Source organism: Eurytemora carolleeae, unplaced genomic scaffold (assembly GCF_000591075.1).
Source record: "Eurytemora carolleeae unplaced genomic scaffold, Eaff_2.0 scaffold2070, whole genome shotgun sequence".
NCBI classification, from domain to species: Eukaryota; Metazoa; Arthropoda; class Copepoda; order Calanoida; family Temoridae; genus Eurytemora; species Eurytemora carolleeae.
This window is the reverse complement of record NW_019398036.1, coordinates 1-22736: the sequence shown is the minus strand read 5'-3', so window position 1 is coordinate 22736 and position 22736 is coordinate 1. Positions and strand designations below refer to the sequence as shown.

The 22736-nt window shown below is 30.2% G+C and overlaps 1 protein-coding gene across 1 annotated transcript; it reads right to left on the bottom strand.

Moving 5' to 3' along the window:
• Positions 1-3250: 3250 nt before the first annotated feature.
• On the bottom strand, positions 3251-16533 carry LOC111716676 (synaptotagmin-like protein 2). The gene is made up of 14 exons (XM_023492158.1): positions 16390-16533; positions 15952-15997; positions 15715-15770; positions 14944-15027; positions 14719-14779; positions 14561-14616; positions 14236-14330; positions 12837-13104; positions 12510-12551; positions 11997-12131; positions 11499-11601; positions 8576-8676; positions 4600-4808; positions 3251-4150 (listed from the first exon to the last, which is right to left on the bottom strand). The coding sequence occupies exons 1-14, from the start codon at positions 16452-16454 to the stop codon at positions 3993-3995; spliced, it is 1479 nt and encodes a 492-aa protein (XP_023347926.1). The 5' UTR covers positions 16455-16533; the 3' UTR covers positions 3251-3992.
• Between the last annotated feature and the right edge of the window lie 6203 nt (positions 16534-22736).

The window sequence follows — 22736 nt, the reverse complement described above, 5'->3', positions numbered from 1 at the left end:
GCAGATTTGAGACTCGGCATAAATTCATTAAATTCGGACACCGGTAAATACTTTTGTAAAAAATAAGATAATTTTAAAGTTGCAACGAAAGAAACGTATTAAAGAAAATAACTTTCAGAAAAGTCTAAAGTCGTCTTTCTAGATGTTTTGCATAATAACTAGGAAGACGACTTCTGAAATTTCAGTTTTACATCTCATTAAAATAAACTAAAGAACAGAGCTAACAGACCAAACAATTAGATGTTTAGAATACGCATATCTTCAAACCTGGAAGACCAGGGTGTTCCAATAAACCAGTCACTTCTTAATCGTGAGAGTTCGTAGCTTTATTTAACTGCAAAGTTTTTGGATGAAATACAGGGTTACCCACAAAAGATAAGACTTCAAAGACGTGACTGCAGTTGTACGGAAAATGTACTGTCTGTTCAAATACGTGACTGTACGGAAAATGTACTTGTTCAAAGACGTGACTGTACGGAAAATGTACTGTCTGTTCAAAGACGTGACTGTACGGAAAATGTACTGTCTGTTCATAGACGTGACTGTACGGAAAGTGTACTGTCTGTTCAAAGGCGTGACTGTACGGAAAGTGTACTGTCTGTTTCCTTATGATTATGATTCCATGCAACTATAAACGTGTTCCTTTCTAATTACTTCCTTTTTCCAATCATGAAAATATTATAAAAAGACATTAGATGAGGCAGTTACAGGGAGTGTTGTTCGCGAAAAATCAAAGGGGGTATAAGCTTACGTCGAAAAATACTCGATGGTGATTGCTACTAATCTTACTTCTATCTGTTGCGTTTATGTGGAGAAAATTGTTAAAAGCGGCTCTATAGTCTGCATACCAAAGAACGTTAAAGTGTCCATCCATACAAATTCAGAAAATTGCAATATTTTACTCGGATCGCAAAAAAATCAATTTAATTCCAAACAAATCATTTAGATATTAGAACCATCATCATCGATTTTTTTCGACGCTTTCGTATAAAGTTGATATTTCATAATATTCTTTATTTTTATGAATGCGTCGAAAAAATATCGATGATAATACATTGTAATATCTGAATTATTTGTTAGGAATTGAATATTTTTTTTACGAATTTCAACTTTCTGAATTTGTATGGACGCTATGTTCTTCAGTATGAGTCGTCTTTAACAATTTTCTCCTTATTGACGCAACAGAAAGAAGTAAGATCAATAGCAATTACCATCGAATGTTTTTCGACGTAAGCCTATTCTTTTAAATGGTTAGGTTCTACTTTTGTGTTGGCCTTAGAAGACTTCTTCATCATCAGCCTATGGACGGGTTACTGCAATACATATACATCCCAGTTCTATATTGAATTAAGAATCTGGTAGATTATGGATCTAATAAACCAGGCAAGAAAAATACCAAAGAAGCCACTGAAGGACTTGTCAATTAAGGTTACCTAAAACACTCCCACTTAATTTAACCTTGGAATTGCCATATTTAGGGAGCTGCAAGTCGTCTTTAAAATCTCATCTTTTGTAGGCAACCCTTTATTTAGGGATGTTCATTGTTTTTAAAAACTATCGGAAAAACTATCGATTTCTAGTTTCGTTTTGAATTTTTAAAATTATATAACNCCCCCGAGCCTATTCGAGCCGCAGCGCCTCGGTCCCCTTTGCAGCCTGAGAGGTCCTAACCTAACCTTTGGGAATTTACTGCTTGTAAAATTACACATGTGGGAAGTTGCTAATTGAGAAAAATCCTTTGGGAAAGTACCGTAAACCATTTGATCATAAATGTTTAAATTAAATCGATAAGAAATTCTTTATTGCGACTATTTTAATACCAGTTTAGGTTATCCATTGTTTACCTCAACTCAATACTTGTTCCTCTGATCAATTTCTTGGCCAACTTGTCAGTCAAGCACAAAATGTCAAATTAAAAATTAGATAATATCGCTAAGGGCGTATACAGAAATAAATCTAGAGGGATGGCAAAATTTTAACTGTATATTCAAAACATTTGGTTTCTTTTGATATCAGACATAAGTATAAGATACTTTAAAGGTGCACATACAGTCCAATTACATTGCAACTGCTATACTTTATCTCTCCTTCAAACAGAACTAGCAGAAAAAAGGCATTATTTCTAAAAAATTGACATTTTACTTAACTGTTATATTAGTGATAGTTAGTATTTAAACTTAAGATTGTAAAAAAAAATTTTGAAAATGAAAAACTTAACTTTACTTAAATTCTTTGAGATGAAAAAGGACAAAGATCCAGATAATAATTATGGCTTGAAAAAGGCTGAACTCTAGTGAGGAAACTCATGGATACCCTTGGGGATGACATAAGCTAAATAAATTATAAGTTTTTTCTTTTTATTCGATTCCACGGGCAACGCTGGGAACTTCATATAGTTTGTAATAAAAGAAAGAATACAAAATTAAATCTAAATTTAAAAAAATGGTCTTTTACTACCTCCAAACTCAAGCCTTCGTGGCTTGGCATTTAAAAATAATTGGTTTTCTTCGCTATCCCTGATAGCCCTAATCCGATTAGGATGGAAGTGAATTCTAGATTGATTTTTCATTCGGACTTCTGTCTTGGAAGCTGTAGTACACGTATACAATTTTCTTAGTGCCCTGAATAAACAGCAAAATAATTTTTGTTTATGTTCTTCACTCTTCAGTTTAAGATTTGATAAGTGTGAAAGCTCTGAATTATAGCCCCCCCCCCCCCTTTGCAGGTCTAGGGAAGGGCACTGCTTCCTAGCCCCCCCCTCCTGTATAAGACATTGAATATCATTCGTGAAACTCGAACAAACAGACACTTTTGCCAGCACACTTTTTTCAAAAATGATTGAAAGAAATATATTCATTATTGTACACTAAGCATGTATTGCTTTTAAAATTCGAAATAGGAGATTTTAGCTTATTTGACTTGACACCCCTGACATTCTATTTTGTAACTACAGTTTAAATAATATTCTTAAGTTCTCGTTTACGATCAAACACAGAAAACATAAATTCAACATTTATTATTTACACTGTACATTGCACACATGTATTGACTGTACACTGTACATGAGAAGAATGTATCACATGAAAATATATATTATACATAGTTCATAAAGTACATACAGAGGACTAGAGAAATATGCAAATTTCAGTATTGTTGGCACATGGGGTATAAAATATATTTTATAATTAACGGTTAAGCGAAATTTTATGTTAATTAACATCAATGAGTTAAGTAATTAAACACAGATAGATAGATATGCCACGTTATTTTATTTCCGTTGTTTAAAAATTTAAATTTTGATGTTTTTTTCTCTCCTGATATGAAGATCACTGTATAGTGTTTATGATATGATAGATACTAGATAGTTTTACCATGATAATGGATCATATTTTCCTTGAATTTACTCACGCGATAAAGGAGAAAGATTCGTAAATGAAGTAATATGGCAGGTGGAGCAACTCATATGTTACTGTTTCTATATCCTGATATCCAACAAATGCTGTTTCTAGATTCTACTATCCAACAAATACTGTTTCTAGATCCTGATAACCAACAAATGCTGTTTCTAGATACTAATATCCAACAAAGGCTGTTTCTAGATTCTGATATCCAACAAATGCTGTTTCTAGACTCTGATAGCCAACAAATGCTATTTCTAGATCCTGATATCCAACAAATGCTGTTTCTAGATTCTGATATCCAACAAATGCTGTTTTTAGCTCCTGATTTCCAACAAATTATGTTTCTAGCTCTGAATATCCAATTGTGTATGTTTCTAGCTCCTGTTATTCAAAATCATCCCTGTTTCTCACTCCTGATATCCTATCATTTCTGTTCTTTACTTCTGGTATCTTGTCATTTCGGTCTTTACTCCAGATATCCAGTTATTTCTGTTCCTCACTCCTGTTATCCAATCATTCCTGTTCCTCACTCCTGATATCCAACTACTGTTTCAAGCTCCTGGTACGCCGTAACTTCTGTTTCTAGCTCCTTTACTGTTTCTCACTCCTGGTATTGACTGGTTCTAGGAATGTTCTGACCGGCACGCTCCCCTCGACCCAGAAGTTCTGACGATCCAACATTTGCTGCCATAAAGTGAGTTCTCGTCCTGCTCCATCCATCCAGGAAGCTGCCTTACCACCATGCTTACCTAAACAGAAAAACAAAAATTAACTTATGTTTTATAAAAAATATCATAATTATTTCTTCAGATTTTCATGCCATGCCAATAATTTTATATTAAAATGTTAAAGATGTTAAATAATAAATAAGAAGAAAGATTTAACGACAATAGAAAGATAGAAGAAACTAATAAAGTAATTAACGGGTGATATTGATAATGATCGAAATAGCAATAATAATAATAATAAAAACCAAAAATATTAAGAATAGGAAATATGTCAGATGAATGGTTATGGCGGATAAATAATAATTCATGGATGATAAATAATAATGTTCGTCAGATTTATTATCATGTATGGCGGGTATATGATAATGTATGGCGGGTATATGATAATGTATGGCGGGTATATGATAATGTATGGCGGGTATATGATAATGTATGGCGGGTATATGATAATGTATGGTGGATAAACCTACCAGTTCCTAAGTTCAGCCTAATTCCTCCCATCATCTCATGATGGCCCATCCTGTCATGATCGTAAAGAATGATCTCCAGGCTACGATCCTCAACCTCACTGATACTAAGGTCATCCCATGTCATCGTGGTGTCCCAGCGGGGGGAGGTGGTGCGCCGACAAATACTGGTTTTTTGTTTGTTTTTCCCAACACGGTCCGGTAGCAGGTAACTGAAAATGTGTTATGTTAGTTTGGTTAGATTTGTTGTTGGCGAAAAAATCCACTTTAAAGGGACAAAATCCATTTTAAAGGGACTGTAAACATATTTTCAAGTGACCTTACATGCAAAATTGGAAAACCCCGATTAACAGTTTCATCCTTAAAAACTAGCTTAGTCTGATCTAGTATGATATTAATGTTTTTAGTTTTGAAAATAAAATAAACATTTTGAACCAAAGCAAACGAAAATAACTTTTATTTTACTGAACAGAAAATGGTTTCAAGCCGTTCAAGGGTACTGTAAATCAGGCATTGCTATCTTTACACGGAGGGTCATTTGTAATTAAGCTTTAAGTATTTGATGGAGCCACCAAACTTGTTTAAAAAATGGACCTTTTAGGATTCCCAACACAAGTTAGATTACAGTTTAAGGAAGGCGGTAATTTTCTTATTAAGACATGAAATAATAATTTTACAAAATATTCTAGAAGTTAGAATGATCATACCCTGCAGGTAAAAAAATTGATCCTTAAATTCAAGTGCCCACATTAGATATCGAGTTGAAGCTGTCAAGATTGACAATACTCAACACAAAGGTTACGACCTTGGTGTAAAGTTCGGACTAAACCCTCTTTATTAAGGTATTTTTGAATTGTAGATATTAAGCAGAAAAAGAGAAATGCAATTTTGATGATCAAAGGTCAATCAATGGAAATGTTGTAGATAATCTTTTTCATTTGTTAATTAACGTAGTAAAAGAATATTATTTCGGAAAGGAACTGTAAATGAAATATTAAATGGGTCTCCGTGGGAAAATAACATATCCCAACAATGGAGAAATTCACAGAAACAAAGACTATTTAAGTCAGAAAAACGACGTTATCTCCCACAGTTTTGATGAGAATAAAGTTTCAAGGTTATCGTTCAAATCGGGCATTGTCTTCTTCTTGTGGAGGGTCACTTGATATAGCGCTTTCACTCCCTTTAACGTTTATTTTGTGCAGAAACAATGTTAAGTAAAGTATATAAAGCCCGAGGATATAACTATAAAGAGAGTAAAACAACCTCACAATTAAGACATTAAATTCAACTAATTCAACTAAAGGTTTAACTTAATTGAAAGCATAAATTTTCAGATTTTGGGACACAAGGTTTATAAGTCGGGATACAAAATTAAACCGAAATCAAAATCATCATGAGGAATTCGCCTCTTTACCCTACGTCTTATCTTATTTTCGCCTTTTTTAATGGGAAATAACATACTTAAATTCAATTTTGATTAGAAAGAAAATAATATGAGACGAAATGGCAATTATTTTGAAAATTAAAAAATATAAATGTGTTTTTTTGGGGTGGGGGTTAGGGAGATGATTTCCCCTTGAGGGGGGTAAATCAGGGTTTATGGAGCCCTGGAATTCTCCTAGGGAAAAAGGGGGGATCCAGGAGCCCCAAGAATTCAAAAATATTAAAGTAAAACTGGATTTGTAATAAAGCAAATTTAATTCTTCTGAAAATAAATATTCGTCTGATTAAATAAGTTCACTATTTGATTGCAAATGATTCACTGAAATTATGTTTAAATGGGTTCTTTTAATGCACTTAAAGTTTTATTAGCTCCATGCGGCTGTTGTTTACGTTTATGCAAATCCTTGGCAAGGTTTGGTTTGGTGAGTGGACGAAGTATATTCAACGGAGGTACAGTTTGTCGGAGACGACCTTTACAACAGGGGAAATTTGAGGGATATGGTTCACACAGGTATATTTATGTAAAAATTCGTATACTCAACTTTTTGGTAAAGAACTTACCTATAGATAAATATTTTTACGCATAAATCAAACCAAACGTTTTTTTTAAATGCGTAGGTTTCCCAGAAACGTATTTTTACGAATAATTATGTATTGACTAAACTTTTAGTCCTCAATAAATTACTGACTAAACTCTTCGAATAACATTTATACTTTATCAAAATCTCTCTAATCTAAAACTCTAGAACTCTGTCTTAACCTATCAAAAACCCTAACATTTCTGAGTGAAGAGAAAAAAATACCTTTAAAATATATATTGATGATCTGGTAGTATGGCAAATATAGGATATACTGAGTTGCAAACAGAGTGTTGCAAACCCTTTTATACCCAAGCGAGCCTTAGCCTAGCCGAGCAAGCTTGTGTATAAAAGAAGTTTTTGCAGCATTCTTTTTACAAGTAAATTTTCTAAGTTTTTAGGTTTATATTTTACGTATTTTATCGGGTTTTTCTTTACTTAAAATGTTGTATTTTTTTGATTAAGTTTAAAAGTTTGATGCCAACCTTTATAATACGTATATTTTCGTAAATTTCATACCAAGTATAGTAATATATTCACGAAACCTCAGCTACATAAAAATGCGTTTTTAAGTTAGCATTTTAAAATATATTTTATGATATTTTAGGAATACAATGTTTTAAAATTTCGATTGTTTTGGAGTAAATTGATTTTTTTATTGGAATCAATGTCAGTAAATTCCATAGATAAATAAATAAACAGATAGCTTATGTACGCAAAATCACGAAGAATTGTACAGTCCGCGAACTTATACTTCTAGGGGTCAAAGTGTACTTCAATGATAAGCGGGGTGGTTTAAAGTTTTAATGGATTTCATAATACAGTGTAAAATCTGGGAATGGAACTATTTGAACAACAATATTTCACTGAGCAATATATCATATTGACGAGAACTGATTATCATTATTATCATTATTATCATTATTATCATTATTATCATTATTATCATTATTATCATTATTATCATTATTATCATTATATTATAAACAGGGAGCCTTCCTTAGAAATACCTGCGTCATATTCATGAAAAAATGACAAAAAGTGTTTTTATTCAAGATATTAATAATGTTAATATCCCAGACAGAAAACTTGAATAAATAGGAAATTAAAAAATAAAATGAATCCAGGAAAAAAAAATCTGTTTTTGCTTTACCATTTGATTCAAAAGTATGAAGTTTAGATTAAAAATCATTCAAAACTTGAAGAAGTATTGGACTGGGGGGGGATTTTTGTAAAAAAATATTTTTTTATCATATTTAAAATTAAAAATATACGTTACTAATCATCTCTCATTTTTGATAGAAAAAGTAACCAATAAATCATAAATTCTAAGAAATAAAACCGTTAAAAATAAAAACATCTTCGTCAAAAAACTGAGAAGGGGAAATAGATGATCAGAATAGAGAAATTGTCACTCATGAATTGTCAATTAAATAAACAAATCCGTTAAAAAAGAGTAATTGAATAAAAAAAAAATAAAAAAATGTTATTAATACATAAAAATCGAAGTAAATTCGAATTGATTTGAGAACAGTACGTAAAGGATATCTCAAAGATTGTTAACTGGACAAGACTGGCCAGTTTAGTTATAAACCCAGAGAAGAAAGTTGGTAAATTTAAAAGGTTTTCGTTGATTTTAAACTAGAGTTGGACATCGTTTTCTAACTGATAAAAAAATCTAGATTAAAATTTGATCTCAAGCTCAATCTACAGTCCGCCTTTATTCAAAATTTCCTTCAAGTTTAGATTCACATAATTGTGCCAAAATTTTATTTTGACAAACGACATTACTCTGAACTAAGCAAAACCAATTTTAAAAATAAACCCTTCGTATTAAAATAAAAGTAAACTTTAAGAGCAATTTTAAAAAAAATTAAACTTCTACGATGTTTGAATGGTTTTAAAATGTTAAAAATCAAATAAACGATGCCACAATACAAATTTCAATTTTATTTCAACTTACCTCGCCAAGGAAATCATTCCTGCCGAACATGTCGGAGTGCCAGACAGAGATCCACATCGTTCTCCTCTCTACCTCCACCAAGGGCATCATGAACTAAAAAAACAATAAGCATTATATCATTAACTAGATAAACATGATCATGAACTAGAGAACTAGATAAACAAGAGCATGAACTGGATAAACAGGATCATGAACTGGATAAAAATATCATGAACTGGATATACTTGATCATGAACTAGATAAAAATGATCATGAACTGGATAAAAATGATCATGAACTAGATAAACATGATCATGAACTGGATAAAGAAGATCATGAGCTAACTAAATATGATCATGAACTGGATAAACATGATCATGAACTGGATAAACATGACCATGAACTAGATAAACATGATCATGAACTGGATAAACAAGATCATGAACTGGATAAACATGATCATGAACTGGATAAACAAGATCATGAGATAGATAAAAATGATCATGAACTGGATTAACATGATCATGAACTGGATATACACGATCATGAACTGGATAAACATGATTATGAACTGGTTATACATGATCATGAACTGGATAAACATGATCATGAACTAGATAAATATGATCATGAACTGGATAAACATGATCATGTACTGGATAAACAAGATCATGAACTGGAAAACATGATCATTAACTGGATAAACATGATCATGAACTGGATAAACATGATCATAAACCAAGACAAATCCTCTATATTTGAATTGTGGTGAATGGTATCAAGTATGAAGCCTAGATACAATAAAGGCAAATTATGTGAATATGTTTACTCGTAATGAAGTTAATCAGAAGAGACAAATACCAACAAATAATAACATTACATATTGTATTTGTAAGAATAACTGATAAAACAAATAGTTTTTATTACAGGGTTCCACACACGGAATAAAAATTCAAAGACGATTGTAACAAATTTATCTTAAATTTTAAGATCTCTTTAATTTTAAACTTTTTGCATTCTTTCCTCCATCGTCAAACACTACTGTTAAAGTCAATATTAAAAATTACAAAGTTTCAATTCGCAATTAATTATCATTCTTTATGAGAATATTAAGAGAAAAAAATTATTGAAAAACGGTGAAAAACCTATTCCTCTAAAACATATGAATGATGTAGAAAAAATTCATAAAAATAATAAAAAATTTGATATTAAAGAAAAGCCTTAGAAAATAGAATAAAAATTGGATAAATTATCATAAAATAAAAAAAACTGTTTCAGAAAATCTTACTGTCAAGAAAAAAAAACAATAAATATATCTGAACCAGCAAAACATGTTTGGCATACATGTTTTATAATAAGAATATAGCGGTGTATATTTCCATGCTATTCAACTAATTTTCAGTAGTTTACATAAACAGACATTTATTTTCCCTGAAAATTTATTTATTTTCCCTGAAAATTTATTTATTTTCCCTGAAAATTTATTTATTTTCCCTAAAAATTTAATTATTTTCCCTGAAAATTTATTTATTTTCCCTGAAAATTTATTTATTTTCCCTGAAAATTTATTAATTTTCCCTGAAAATTTATTAATTTTCCCTGAAAATTTATCTATTTTCCCTGAATATTTATTTATTTTACCTGAAAATTTATTTATTTTCCCTGAAAATTTATTTATTTTCCCTGAAAATTTATTTATTTTCCCTGAAAATTTATTTATTTTCCTCAATTAAGAGAATAAAACCATAAAAAAGTTTCTCTCTGAGTAAACATACCTAACATCTGGGGAAATAATTGTTTAAAGGGGGGGGGGGAAGCAAAATATTTATTTAAGAAAGTATGCATCCGGTAAAGAAAGATAATATTTGATAGAATATTCTGGGCCATTGGGTTGGCCAGACTATTGGATTAAGGTTTGTTAGAACATACATCTTCAAAACCACAAGCATTTCTCATTATTCATATTTATACAATGTAAGTACAATGTAAGTTCAATGTGACTACAATGTGAGTACAATGTGAGTACAATGTGAGTACAATGTGAGTACAATGTAAGTACAATGTGAGTACAATGTAAGTACAATGTGAGTACAATGTGAGTACAATGTGACTACAATGTGACTACAATGTGACTACAATGTGACTACAATGTGACTACAATTTAAAAAAAATGTAAGTAGATTGTAAATAAAATGTAATCACTATGTATGTACAATGTATATACAATGTTTGTACAATGTATGTACAATGTATGTAAAATGTATGTACAATGTATGTAAAATGTATGTACTATGTAAGTACAATGTAAGTACAATTTATGTACAATGTGTGTACACTGTATGTAAAATGTATTTAAAATGTATGTACAATGTAACTTTAACGTGTGTGAACTGAGAGTACAATGTATGTACAATGAATTTAAAATGTATGTTCAATGTATGTACAATGTAAGTACACTGTAAATACTAAATACACTGTAAGTACAATGTTAGGTACAATATAAGTACAATGTATGTACAATGTGTTTACATAATCGTATTTTTCAGATCGCGGTTTCTAATTTAACCCTATCTCTGCTGGGGTACTTGAAAACCAGGATATGCTGGGGGTGGGTGATCAATTTGACCCCCCCCCCCTCTAAATCCCATGTTTGATGTCCAAATATTACAAATGATACATCATTGGAAAGCTCTTGTGCTCTACTTTTAGAATCTGCTAAAAAATTTGCAAATTTGCAAAAATGGAATTTTTTATCGCAAAATCCAGTTATATGGTAAAAATGTTTGCCAAAAAAAATTTGTCCAAAAAATGAAAAATTATACATTTATGAAAAGCCTTTGACCATGCCATTTCAAATATGCAAAGATTTTTGCAAAATTTTAAATTTCCTGATTTTTAATCAAGAAAAACTAAAAATGTGCAAAAAATGTGTGTACCTTGAGTATTTCCTCGAATACTGGATTGAGAGTATGTTTCTTAACTTTAGTTTTTCTTTTCCCTGGTTTACTCTTGTCCGGCAGCAAATATACTTTTACATAACTAAAATATTAAAAAATTTAGATGGATTGCACGAACAACAAGAAGAAAATACCATCTAATTATTTTTTGAAATTTTTATAAAATTTAATTTAAAAAAATAAATATGTTAAAATTAAATATAATTTTTATCATCATCATCATTTATCATGCAATATCTTTATATTTATTAATTTTCTACATTTGATATTTTCATTGTTTCTTTTTAAGTTCTCAATGACATGGAAATTTTGTTAAGATTAGGATATTTTCAATCAATCAATGAATTAACCAAATACAGTGTTAGGGACGTATCAACCTCAAGACGAATTTACTAAATGAAGAAAGAAATATGATCGTGTTTAGGTGTTAAAAATTAATGAACATATTGATTAAGTTGTACATATTTCTATACTCACGGGTCTGATCTGTTACGTTTAGTATCCACAGCTGCTAGATCTCTACACTGTTTAATACTGATATCCAGGGAGCCAGAACTCAGGTTGTACATAAACCCAAACTCAATATCTCCATGTACACTCACTGTACCGTACCTAGCAATACCACAGGTTAACAGAAAAATATTCACATTAAAGGGAGGGTTTACCCAATTTTAAAGGGGTAAACATTTGTGAATAATCCCTTTAAACTGCATAAATTCTCCAACTTTAACCATTTTATTTCCTTATTGGATTTATGGTAGACAAATCTTAAAAATTATAAAATTTGAAATTTAATTTTTGAAATTGTTAATTTTTTTATAAAAGTGTTAAAACAATTTTAAATTTGGTAAATGGTAAAAATTTAATTTTTCCTATTGTTTAAAGTGTGATAACTACAAAAATAAAATTGAAATTTTGAATCAAAAGACGTAACAAATATACTAAGCTTTGAAGAAAATAAATAGAAATATTGAAAATGTATAATCCTACCTTCCCTCTCCCTGGCTATAAATACTGGCAAGAGATTCAGACCTGAAAATATATAGTATAAAATATTTTAATGGTTGTTGTGAACAAATTTTAATTTTAGTTTGTTATAAAAAATTATGAATTTAAGTCAACTATTGAGTTAAGAAAAATATTTCTGTATAAATTTTAAACCACATTTTTGTTGTTGTTGTTAATAATTTCCAAAATAAAATAAAGGAAGACCTAGGAAGAACGGTGGATAAAATATCCTTAATATTTGCAGTCTCAAGAGAAATGATTTTGAAAAGATTTGAAAATAAACCCGAAGAGAAGTTTAGCAATCATTACCTATTTCCTAAAGTGCTTGATTTAAATTTTTCATCTTCACCGTCTACGGTATCGTTACTTCCTGTACTTCCCTCCCTCACACTGCGAGGAACACTCCCTTCTCTCACACTACGTGGGGCACTTCCCTCTCTCACACTTCGAGGGGCACTTCCTTCCCTCACACTGCGAGGGAAGTCTCTGAGATCAGTTAGGTCGCAGGCGCTGGAACCTCCTCCCCGAGAGACCATAGGTGAGGGTGTTCCTGACTTGCTTGAGATATCGGCATCATCTACAAAATATGAATGTTATTATCAAATAGTTGCACAAGACAATTTATATGAGAATTCTAGATTAAATTTTAAGAATCCTTGACTTTTAAGAGAGCTTAATTAATAAGTCTACTGATATGTCTTATTAAATTTATGTACTTTCACTATATACACCATTTTTTTATTTAGTGTACTAAGTATTAATTATGTAGAAACATGTTTTCTAACAATAAATGTATATTAAAAACAATAAATGAATACCTGAATACCTAATAAATAAACAATTATTTTTGACAATGGTTTATTATTCTAAAAGAATTCTGAAGAAATTAGTTTTAAAGCAACAGATTAAACATTTTTAAAAAGTTGGTCAAGCTTTAAAATTCCAAAAGAGTTAAAAACTCTTTAATGTTGTGTTGGGAAAGAAAGTGCAAACCAGAATTTTAAAATTCTCTTCACAAACAAAAAAAATAAAAATAAAAAGCACTGTTAAATTTTTAAGGCTACACCTAAAGCATAATTTTCACCCTCAAAAAAGAGGAATTCTTGAATCCCTGTGTCTAAGTCTGGTCTCTGTTAATTATTAGCTTTCGTTAATCAGTGCTAATCTGTAATTACAAATACTAATGTAGTTTGTACACTCCACAAATATAGGCCATAATTAACTTATATTTCTTTGTTTATTCTTTATTATTTTCAACAAAATACAAAATAAGTTTTAGACCACATTCCATACACCAGAAGACTTTGCTTAGCTGCAGTGCTCATGCTAAATCCTGACTTAACCTAATGAGGCTAACCTAATTTAAGACTATCATGTATTGTCAGAAATTAACAGTTAGGAAAAATTCATTCCAGAAATGAGCTTGGAAAGCACCATTTTGTAAGAAATCCGACATTATTCCATTTCACACAGAAACAATAATAATAAAATAAATTTCATGTTATTTTCTGAAAAATGTCGCTCAGCACATCAACTTTCCCCCAGGGAATGGATCCAGTCCCAAAGATTTTGTGAAAGCAAAGAAGAATTTAAAAGGATATTCATTATTTGAAATTGAACTGCATGATAACACCTGAGTGGGGTTTATATTTTAGCCATTAACAAGATATAATTGATTCAATAAGTGGGGTCTTAACTCCTCAGCCACCTTTAGATCTTCTCCTAAAGAAATATGAAGGAGCTAAACTTCTTCTACGTTTAGGAGGTTCAGGGGATAAACTTTTCCTCCGCTCCGCTTCTAGTCTGGTAGGAACAAATTTAATATGTCAATTGGGATTATTACAAAATAAAATTTTTTTAGAATCCTATATCAATTTTCTCCTTATTTTGAAACAATCAATGTAGAATTTTGCCAATCGTGATTTTTATGGCTTGGCGACAAAGAAATCCCATCTGAAATGTAGCTGGAAAAAGAAAATAATCCGGATAAAATAATTTATCTTTTTCACTTTAGAATTTCAATTTCCCCCTTCCTGTAGGATCCAAGATCAATGCTTGGTCTTGGGGAACAAATTCTGGATAAAGGTCTCTGGAAACATATTTCAAAGTATTTTCTTCTTTTTCTATAGAAAAGAATACAAGTTCAAAGTTTTAAGTTTTATAACTTCTAAGTTGTAGTTTGAAATAATCCCTGATGGTTTAAACCATTTTCAGAATCCTCTTGATCGCTTACAATAGTATCCCAACGATCACTAACAATGAAATTTTAAAACAAATATTTCGAAAAAGGTAAATCTTGAATGATAAGTTTAAGGCAAGATCACAGAGTTTGTAAAGAAAGCAAATATAGAGGGTCAATTATTTTTATAAAACAGTGATCCTTCCTTCAAATTAGTTTTAAATTCATTATCCTTACAGCGTGATATTCGGAACAGGATTATAATTATTTATTGATTGTAGATATGGCTGGGAACTAGTTCTCCTGTTGGATCGGCGGTATCTACTCTCAAAATTACTTTTTACACTTCTCCAGTATTAATTGAAAATGTATTAAATGTGTTAATTTGAATTGGAATAAACATATGGTTCTAACATATGGCTCTGGATGTTTTAAAATTCTGCAAACTTTTGACAAGCTCAGTGAAGAACCAATAGTAAGCAGAAAATTAGACAAGGGTTAAAAACTATCTCACAGGAATAGTAGTTGAAAAACTCTACTTTGTAAAGATATGAAAAATTAAAAGAATTCCTGGAAACAAGAGAGAGGCTTCAGACTATTATTTGATGTTCTTTCTTTTGAAGTTTTTGATTTTTGTAACAAATCAATTAAAAATGAAGTACAATTGCCTTTTCTTTTAAACGTTACCCCTGTCCTCATTTCCCTTAAAGGGACTGACATTGTAATTCCGAGTGACATTCCTTTAACCATTCACAATGGTACACTTAAAACCTTTCTCTGATTAATAATTTGAAGACAAATCTTTATTTGAAAATGAAAATAATGCTTTTTTAATAAGTTTTACAATAAACATGGATATCTCCTTAGACATGGATTTAAAGACTACCATTGTGAATCCCACATGGCACTTTATAGATGTAAATTCTCCTTTTTTTAACTACTTTAAATAATCTATTTAACTTTAAAGTTATTTATTTTCTAGACTAAGATGATAAAAAGACTATTTCCCTAACAGGAGTATTGGATCCATCATTTTCTGTTAAAGGAGCCATGTCTTCTCCTTTCTTTAACACATTTTTCAATTAAAAGTATGATATCTGATTTGGTACTTCTTAAAATAAAGTAAGGTTTCCCATTTTTCTTGTTATCCTTGGTATCCTTGATCAAACTCAAATCAAGATAATTTAAATCAATTTTTTTCTGACTGATTATTCATTTTTACATGAATGCTAAATAAATGTGTTCCTGAAAAGGCCAACAAGGACACAGTTTTCTCCACAGTATCTTAATCCTTCATTAAGGATTATTAGAATCTTGTGAAATGAAATCATGACACATTTTTTGTCAGTAAGTAGATTTTCTTTTCCAGAAAATTGGAAACATTTTCTTCTTTTCTTGGAACATGGTCCCCGGGGATCCATTTTCCAGGATGGAGGTATAAATAAAATGTTGAACTCTTTATCAGTGGAAGTTCTATTTTTTCGATCTATGAAAATTTATCCAAAAAAAGATCTGCACAAAATTTGCAAGTTAATCAAACCATAACAATTCCTAAGATACAAGATGGAATTAATTCTCTATGCCTTGTACTAAATAATGTAAATGTCTTTGGGTTTAGAATTCATAAGTATTTTCAGTTTGAGATTTATTGAAATTTTGTTAATTCTTCTCCAATATCCTCTCCTGTAGCAGCAAGAAGAAGATTTCTCCCCTCTCCTCCATCCAAAAGTGGAATATTTAGAAACCATTACTAGACTTCTAGGTTCAATTTGTACAATCTTCTAGAGGTTTTCTAGCGACCATAACTCTGCCATTTTTAACTGGATTGACAATCAGTAATCTCAGATAATGTTACAGTTTCAGTTTGATCTATTTAGAAGTACATTTTTGTTTTATTCAAAAACTGATAAATTAAGAAGTCCATAAACTATTAATATTAAAGTATCAGGATAGCGTTAATAAAAGCACAAAAAGGCAGGGGGGTTTAAAATTCATTATTCCTAGTGTACCAAAAGCAATCATTTAACAAATTCAATGAAATGTGAGTTGTGTAAAAATTCAAAATCAGGTTGATGAGCCGTGATCATATAAAATTTTTTTAAATGGCAACTTCTAAATAAAAAAAAATTTTGAATAAAATCACTTCATGCTTGATGCATCAGTTTACAGCAGAAGGGAAAAAAGTGAAAAATGAAACTTTGATATCAAATCAAAAAATATATAGATTGAAGAATCCTAAACAAGATATAATTAAAGTAAAATATTGGACAGTCAACCATCATTATGTAGAATTCAAATACACAAATTAAGGGCAAGCATATTTTCCTTATTAACTTTACTCCAGTTCTCCTCTTAATTTAATATTTTGAACCCCAGCAACAACTAATTTCAGTTTCAGCACAAAAAGTGTGTTCATGAAAATGAATGGGGATAAGGGATAAATTAAATGCTTGAAAAAGTTAGTTTTTTTAATGGTAACATATTTGCGGTTTTAAAACGATTTAACATTTTCTTTGAACTCAAATTTAAAGCTTGTGTTTTAGACAAAATACCTTCAAACAAATCATGGTTCAAATACTTAAGAAATGGGTTTAGTTTTAATTTGTTATTTTACATACAATGTTTTAAGTCTACAGAAATGGTATAAAACAAGTTTTTTTTTATAAGCATCTGATAAAAATAGTACAAATCGATTCAACGAATTTGGATTTATCCTATGACTCCTTTCATTTAAATTTTAAGTGTATTTCCATTTTTATCTTTAGATTAAAAAAAATATAAAATATTCAAAATTTTTTTTTATCAATTATCTAAAATTTTTAATTTCCCGAAAAAGTAGTTGTACACAATTTTATCGTCCTTTGAAAATTCGCGAATTTTTTCCGGAAAACTTCGCAGAGCGGATTGTTATTTTACTTAATTGTCCCAAGGGACGTTAAGTAATCTAACCTCCCTCTGTTTGGGGAATCATAGATCGGTAATGTTTGTAAAAAAGCGGTAAAATTTATTCTTTGATGTTAGAGGACAGAAAAAAGTCCGAAGACTGTTCACTGTGCATTTGGAGCAATTTTAGGTTTGATGGCTTGGCAATTTAGTTCTGTCATCTGTGGTAGGCTAACTATGATATAAGAAACAATAAGTTCTTGTAAAGCCTTATTTAAGAAAATTCCAATTAACCTTGGTTGTGTAGTTTAGACTTTAAAAAGGTGTTTGACTCGAAGTTTGAGATTGTAGGGAAACCCGAGATCTTTTCAACTTTATTTGCTGAACTATAATCATCATATGATACGTTTGTCAATGTAGGGTTATCAAATTGGAAATTAATAACCATTAAAACAATTTTTTAATTTTTAAAGTTTCATCCCTAAAATATGAAAGTTAAAGCACTTTTAGTAAAATCTTCTTGATTTAGAGTACAAATGTATTTTCAAGGATATATCAAAGTTGAGAACGTTGATTTGAAGGATTGAAGAAAAACATCAACGAATCTCAATATTGCCAAAGAAGCAGCAGCTTTCTGTTAGCACAAGCATTTTGAGATATCTTGATGGGGATTAAAATAATTAAATAACATTTATGTAATATTACGATTATTAAAATATTATTGTTTATGTTCAAGCTTTAGAATGCATTGCTCTGGGATTTGGTTAGTAATTTAAAAGGGTCAGCTTACCATTTACAATACGGGTCTGGGAGCGTGTTCCCCCTTGATAGAGGAATATTTTTCGCTTCCTTCACGAGCAGCATTAGGGTCCCTTTCCGTTTCCGGTCTTTCCTGCGCACAATCAAACATTTTCAAGAAACACGAGGCAAAACAAAATGGCGGTAAAAAGAAATGAAAAATGGCGGTATAAAGAAATGAAAGATGGCGGTAAAAAATAAAAAAATGGCGGAAAAAGGTACAATGGCGGTAAAAAGAAATGAAAATGGCGGTAAAAAAATGAAAAATGGCGGTTTAAAGTTGTAATTTTATGGAACCAGCTAATTTAAGAGGGGACTACCATATCCGATTGACAAGAGTACCTTTAAATCCTATGGGACTTAGACTGAATAAGATTTTCTTCATTGTCTAGTTAAAAATTGATTATTTTCCAATCTGGTTTGTCACCATAAGTGACTTTCTCCTTCAGAAACATGGAGGATATTGACAGAAGTCAAAACCGCTGTAAATTAGACATGCCACTCTAAAAGAGCAGGGTCTTGTCAAATTACGTCTTTAAACAACCGGTATAAACAAGAACAAGTTGTGGCAATAGACTTGGATGGCAAGAATGGCACAAAAAAACACAAAAAAAAACAATAAAAGGATATTATAATGTGCCAATGGTAAGAAAAATAAAATGTCCCACGCTAGAAAATAATGACAAAAGGCGCCAAACAAAATCAAGATTTGGAAATTTGAAAATAAGACGCAATTTTATTTTTTGAAGCATTTGCTCTTCCGAGAAAAAAAAATGAACAACTGTATTCTCTAAGGTTTCCCTGGGAATAATTATTCCACGCCTTGAATTGAACTTTAAAATATGTAAATTGAATATTCTTGAATCTTCTTTAGGTTGGAAAAATACATGCAAGGCAAACTAGGAGTAAGTAGAATTTATGTCTCTTTAAAATAAAAACTGAAGACTAGATTATATTCTCTGTTTTCTCAAGAACAAAAATAATTAAAATAAATAATTAAACAACAACTTCTTTATACTCCTTGACCCCTAAAATACGAGAAAAACGCTTGCACAAAAAAAGGAACAGTAGGAATCTTAGAAAATGATAATTTTTCTGTTAATGTTTTTTTCCTTGAGGGTTCTGCTGGGACATATTTGAGAGCAAGGATGATATTACCCTTTGTGTTTAAGACTTCTTCCTCCGGAGGTTCGGTCTAAAATATTTATAAAATATGAAGATTAATGACAAAATCAATATGATGAAGGTACAGTTGATTTAAATTAATTTGGTTAAATAAAGGGTCTAAACTTATGCATCTTTAATCCGCTCTTGCCCAATGAGGGATAGGTAAAAATTAGATTAGGTTTTTTTAAGGATTAAGCATTTAACCGCTTAAATTTTTTGCTTTGAATATCGAATTTAAAAGTTTCGATCTCACATTTTCATGAACAGGTCTTAACTGAATATTTACACTTTTAATCTCATTTTGAATTAAAATCAGTATTAAGATAAACCAAAAACGATTAAGGTCTGAAAAATATTATCAAATTGTCTTTCTTCTATTTCTACTTCAGGAATAAACAAAATTCAAACGTAAAAAAATACTTAAGAAACAAACAAAAATATGAAGGCAAAAAGTAGTAAAAAGATTACCCTGTCTTGTAGTGTAAACCATTTAGAAGTAGGATCATCAAATGCAAGTCCAGCCATTGGCATCATCACCTTAATTAATAATGCGTTTACTATTATAATTATACATTGCTTTCATTGTTAACATTGTTAACATTGTTATCATTATTATCATTATTATCATTATTATCATTATTATCATTATTATCATTATTATCATTATTATCATTATTATCATTATTATCATTATTATCATTNGCTAAAATTCACTTCTGAAATCTTAATTTACGTTAATTTATATTTAAGTTAAATACAAATTTTAAGTCTGTGTTTGTAAACAAAGGGAGTCCAGTTTCTGTTGTATGCTGTGCACTCTGTACAGATCAATTTATATATATATATATATATATAGAGATGATTTCCCCTTGAGGGGGGTAAATCAGGGTTTATGGAGCCCTGGAATTCTCCTAGGGAAAAAGGGGGGATCCAGGAGCCCCAAGAATTCAAAAATATTAAAGTAAAACTGGATTTGTACAATTTTGCATTTATCTTTACTTAAATTCTTTTTTAAAATTGTAAAAAGAGTATATTTTGTATAAATTTTAAACTTCAAAAGACTGTCAATATCTAACATCAACACAAGAATTCATGAAGTTAAAAACGAAAATTGTTTCAAAAAATATTTTTCCTTATTCTGAAGGTTGTTGCTTGGTCTAACTAATTAGAAATAATGTTTCCAAGTTTAGAGATAAATATGAAAGTAATAAAAAATTCCATTAAGGGTTTTGAATATTTCATATGATCTGTTTCAGGGCTCTATAATTTTATGAACTACATACCCCAGTAGGTTTGATTTGTAATGAAGTAGGGAAGAAAAAGTAAAAAATATTTGACATCAAAAGGCAAGTTTTTTAAAATCTTTTTTTTTACTTTTCCCCAACATATTTTTAATTCCCTTATAATCATTTAGTTCCTTAGTTTCCCAAACATTCTGAACTCTTCATGTTAAGCGGAAGAATTAATTTTTCAAGAACATATACAATATACATCCCTTTCATTTTTGCTGTAATTTTTTAGCTAGCGTCCAACTCTGTAATATTGATGGAATTTTATTTGTTTAGAAAAAATAATCTCCAAAAAGTAACATAAACAATAAGCTTTAAATTTTTCTTCAGATATCTTTTTATGGTAAAAAAAATATTTAAATTCATCAGTCTTATTTAGCATGGAACTAAGTACTTTAACTTCAAAAAGCTTTCAATATGTTAATAAATATTTAAGAAGTCTCAGCTCTTCATGAACAAGAAACCTTAAGGTTTTACTTTATAATTTGATTAAACCTTTTACAAAATAGCCTTTTATCGTGTTAAAAGTAAATTATCTTTAAAGTTTAAACTAGCTTTTTTTAAAATGTACAGCAATCGGTTTCTAAACAGTTATAGTTTGCTTAAATGTGCGCAATATTAATACAATCCTTCTCATAAATAGGAAATCCTCAAAAACAGGGGACTGACTAGTTCCCTGAAATACTTTGAAGACGAAAAGAATATTTCTAGAAAAAAATAAAATGGCGAACAAAAGAAAAGCTTTATCAGCCAACCCTCTCTTAACATTCCAGTAATCCTTTCATTCTAGATTTCATCTCATTAAACCAACTCAGCTATATTTTATTCATTCTCGATTCAAGAATGCTTTTCTTTAATCCCCCCCCCCCCCTCCCACCATTCAAATTGGTTGTATTATTCTTAGACAATTTTGCTCCTACTAAATTATTACATGTGTACTCTATGTACCTTTAATACCTGTAATGAGATTCCTAGTAAAATTATCAAACCTAATCCATGAGAGAGTTATAAGGTCCTTCAACAACAAGGAAATAACTTTGAATATTTATTGTAAAAATCATAATTTTATGATTTTAAGAGAAAACTACTTTCACTGGAAAAGTAGCTAAAATATAAAAATAAACGACATAGAACAAGTTTAGAGCATTATTATTTTTTAGTCCAATTTAAGCCTGGTGAGGTTCTATCCAATCAGATAAAAAAGCGATTTCCATGTACAATGTACGTATGATAATGTTTATTTGACTAATGTTAAACTAGTCATTTTCTTAGTTTTATTAACCCAGTGCAAACAAACGATTAAATAATTGGTTTCTAAAGGACATCATAGAAAACAATTCTTCAAAATATTATTAGACTTTAATTGAAAGTCTAGATTTATTTTTCATTCGTTAATTCGCTTTTACCGGAATATTAAAAAAGAAAAACAAATTAAATTTAAAAAAAAATTATAAAAAATTTTATAACTAATATTCAGATTCCGAATTTTGTTTTGGTTTATGAATAGATGGCAGTGAGCCTAGTGCAGATTGCAGAGGATATGAAATAATTAAATAAAGTATTTTAACATTTTCCCTTGCCCTTGGCATTCAAAGCGAATAGTTATGAAATACCAAAACAAACGAAAAAGACTTGAATTTGATTATAGTTATGAGTTTGGTAAATTTTTTATTATTTACAAGTACTTTACAGGGAAGTTAAAGGGAGTGTTCGCGAAAAATGAAAGGGGGTATAGGCTTAATCAAAGTGAATAAATACTAAAGTGGAACAGACTAAGGAAACGACGACAGGTTGGGCCATAAGGTTTTATTTGGTTTGGAAATAATTTCATGAAAAGATTTCATTTGGAAAGTAAAGACTAGAAAAAATAGACTAAAGACCCATGTAAATGTC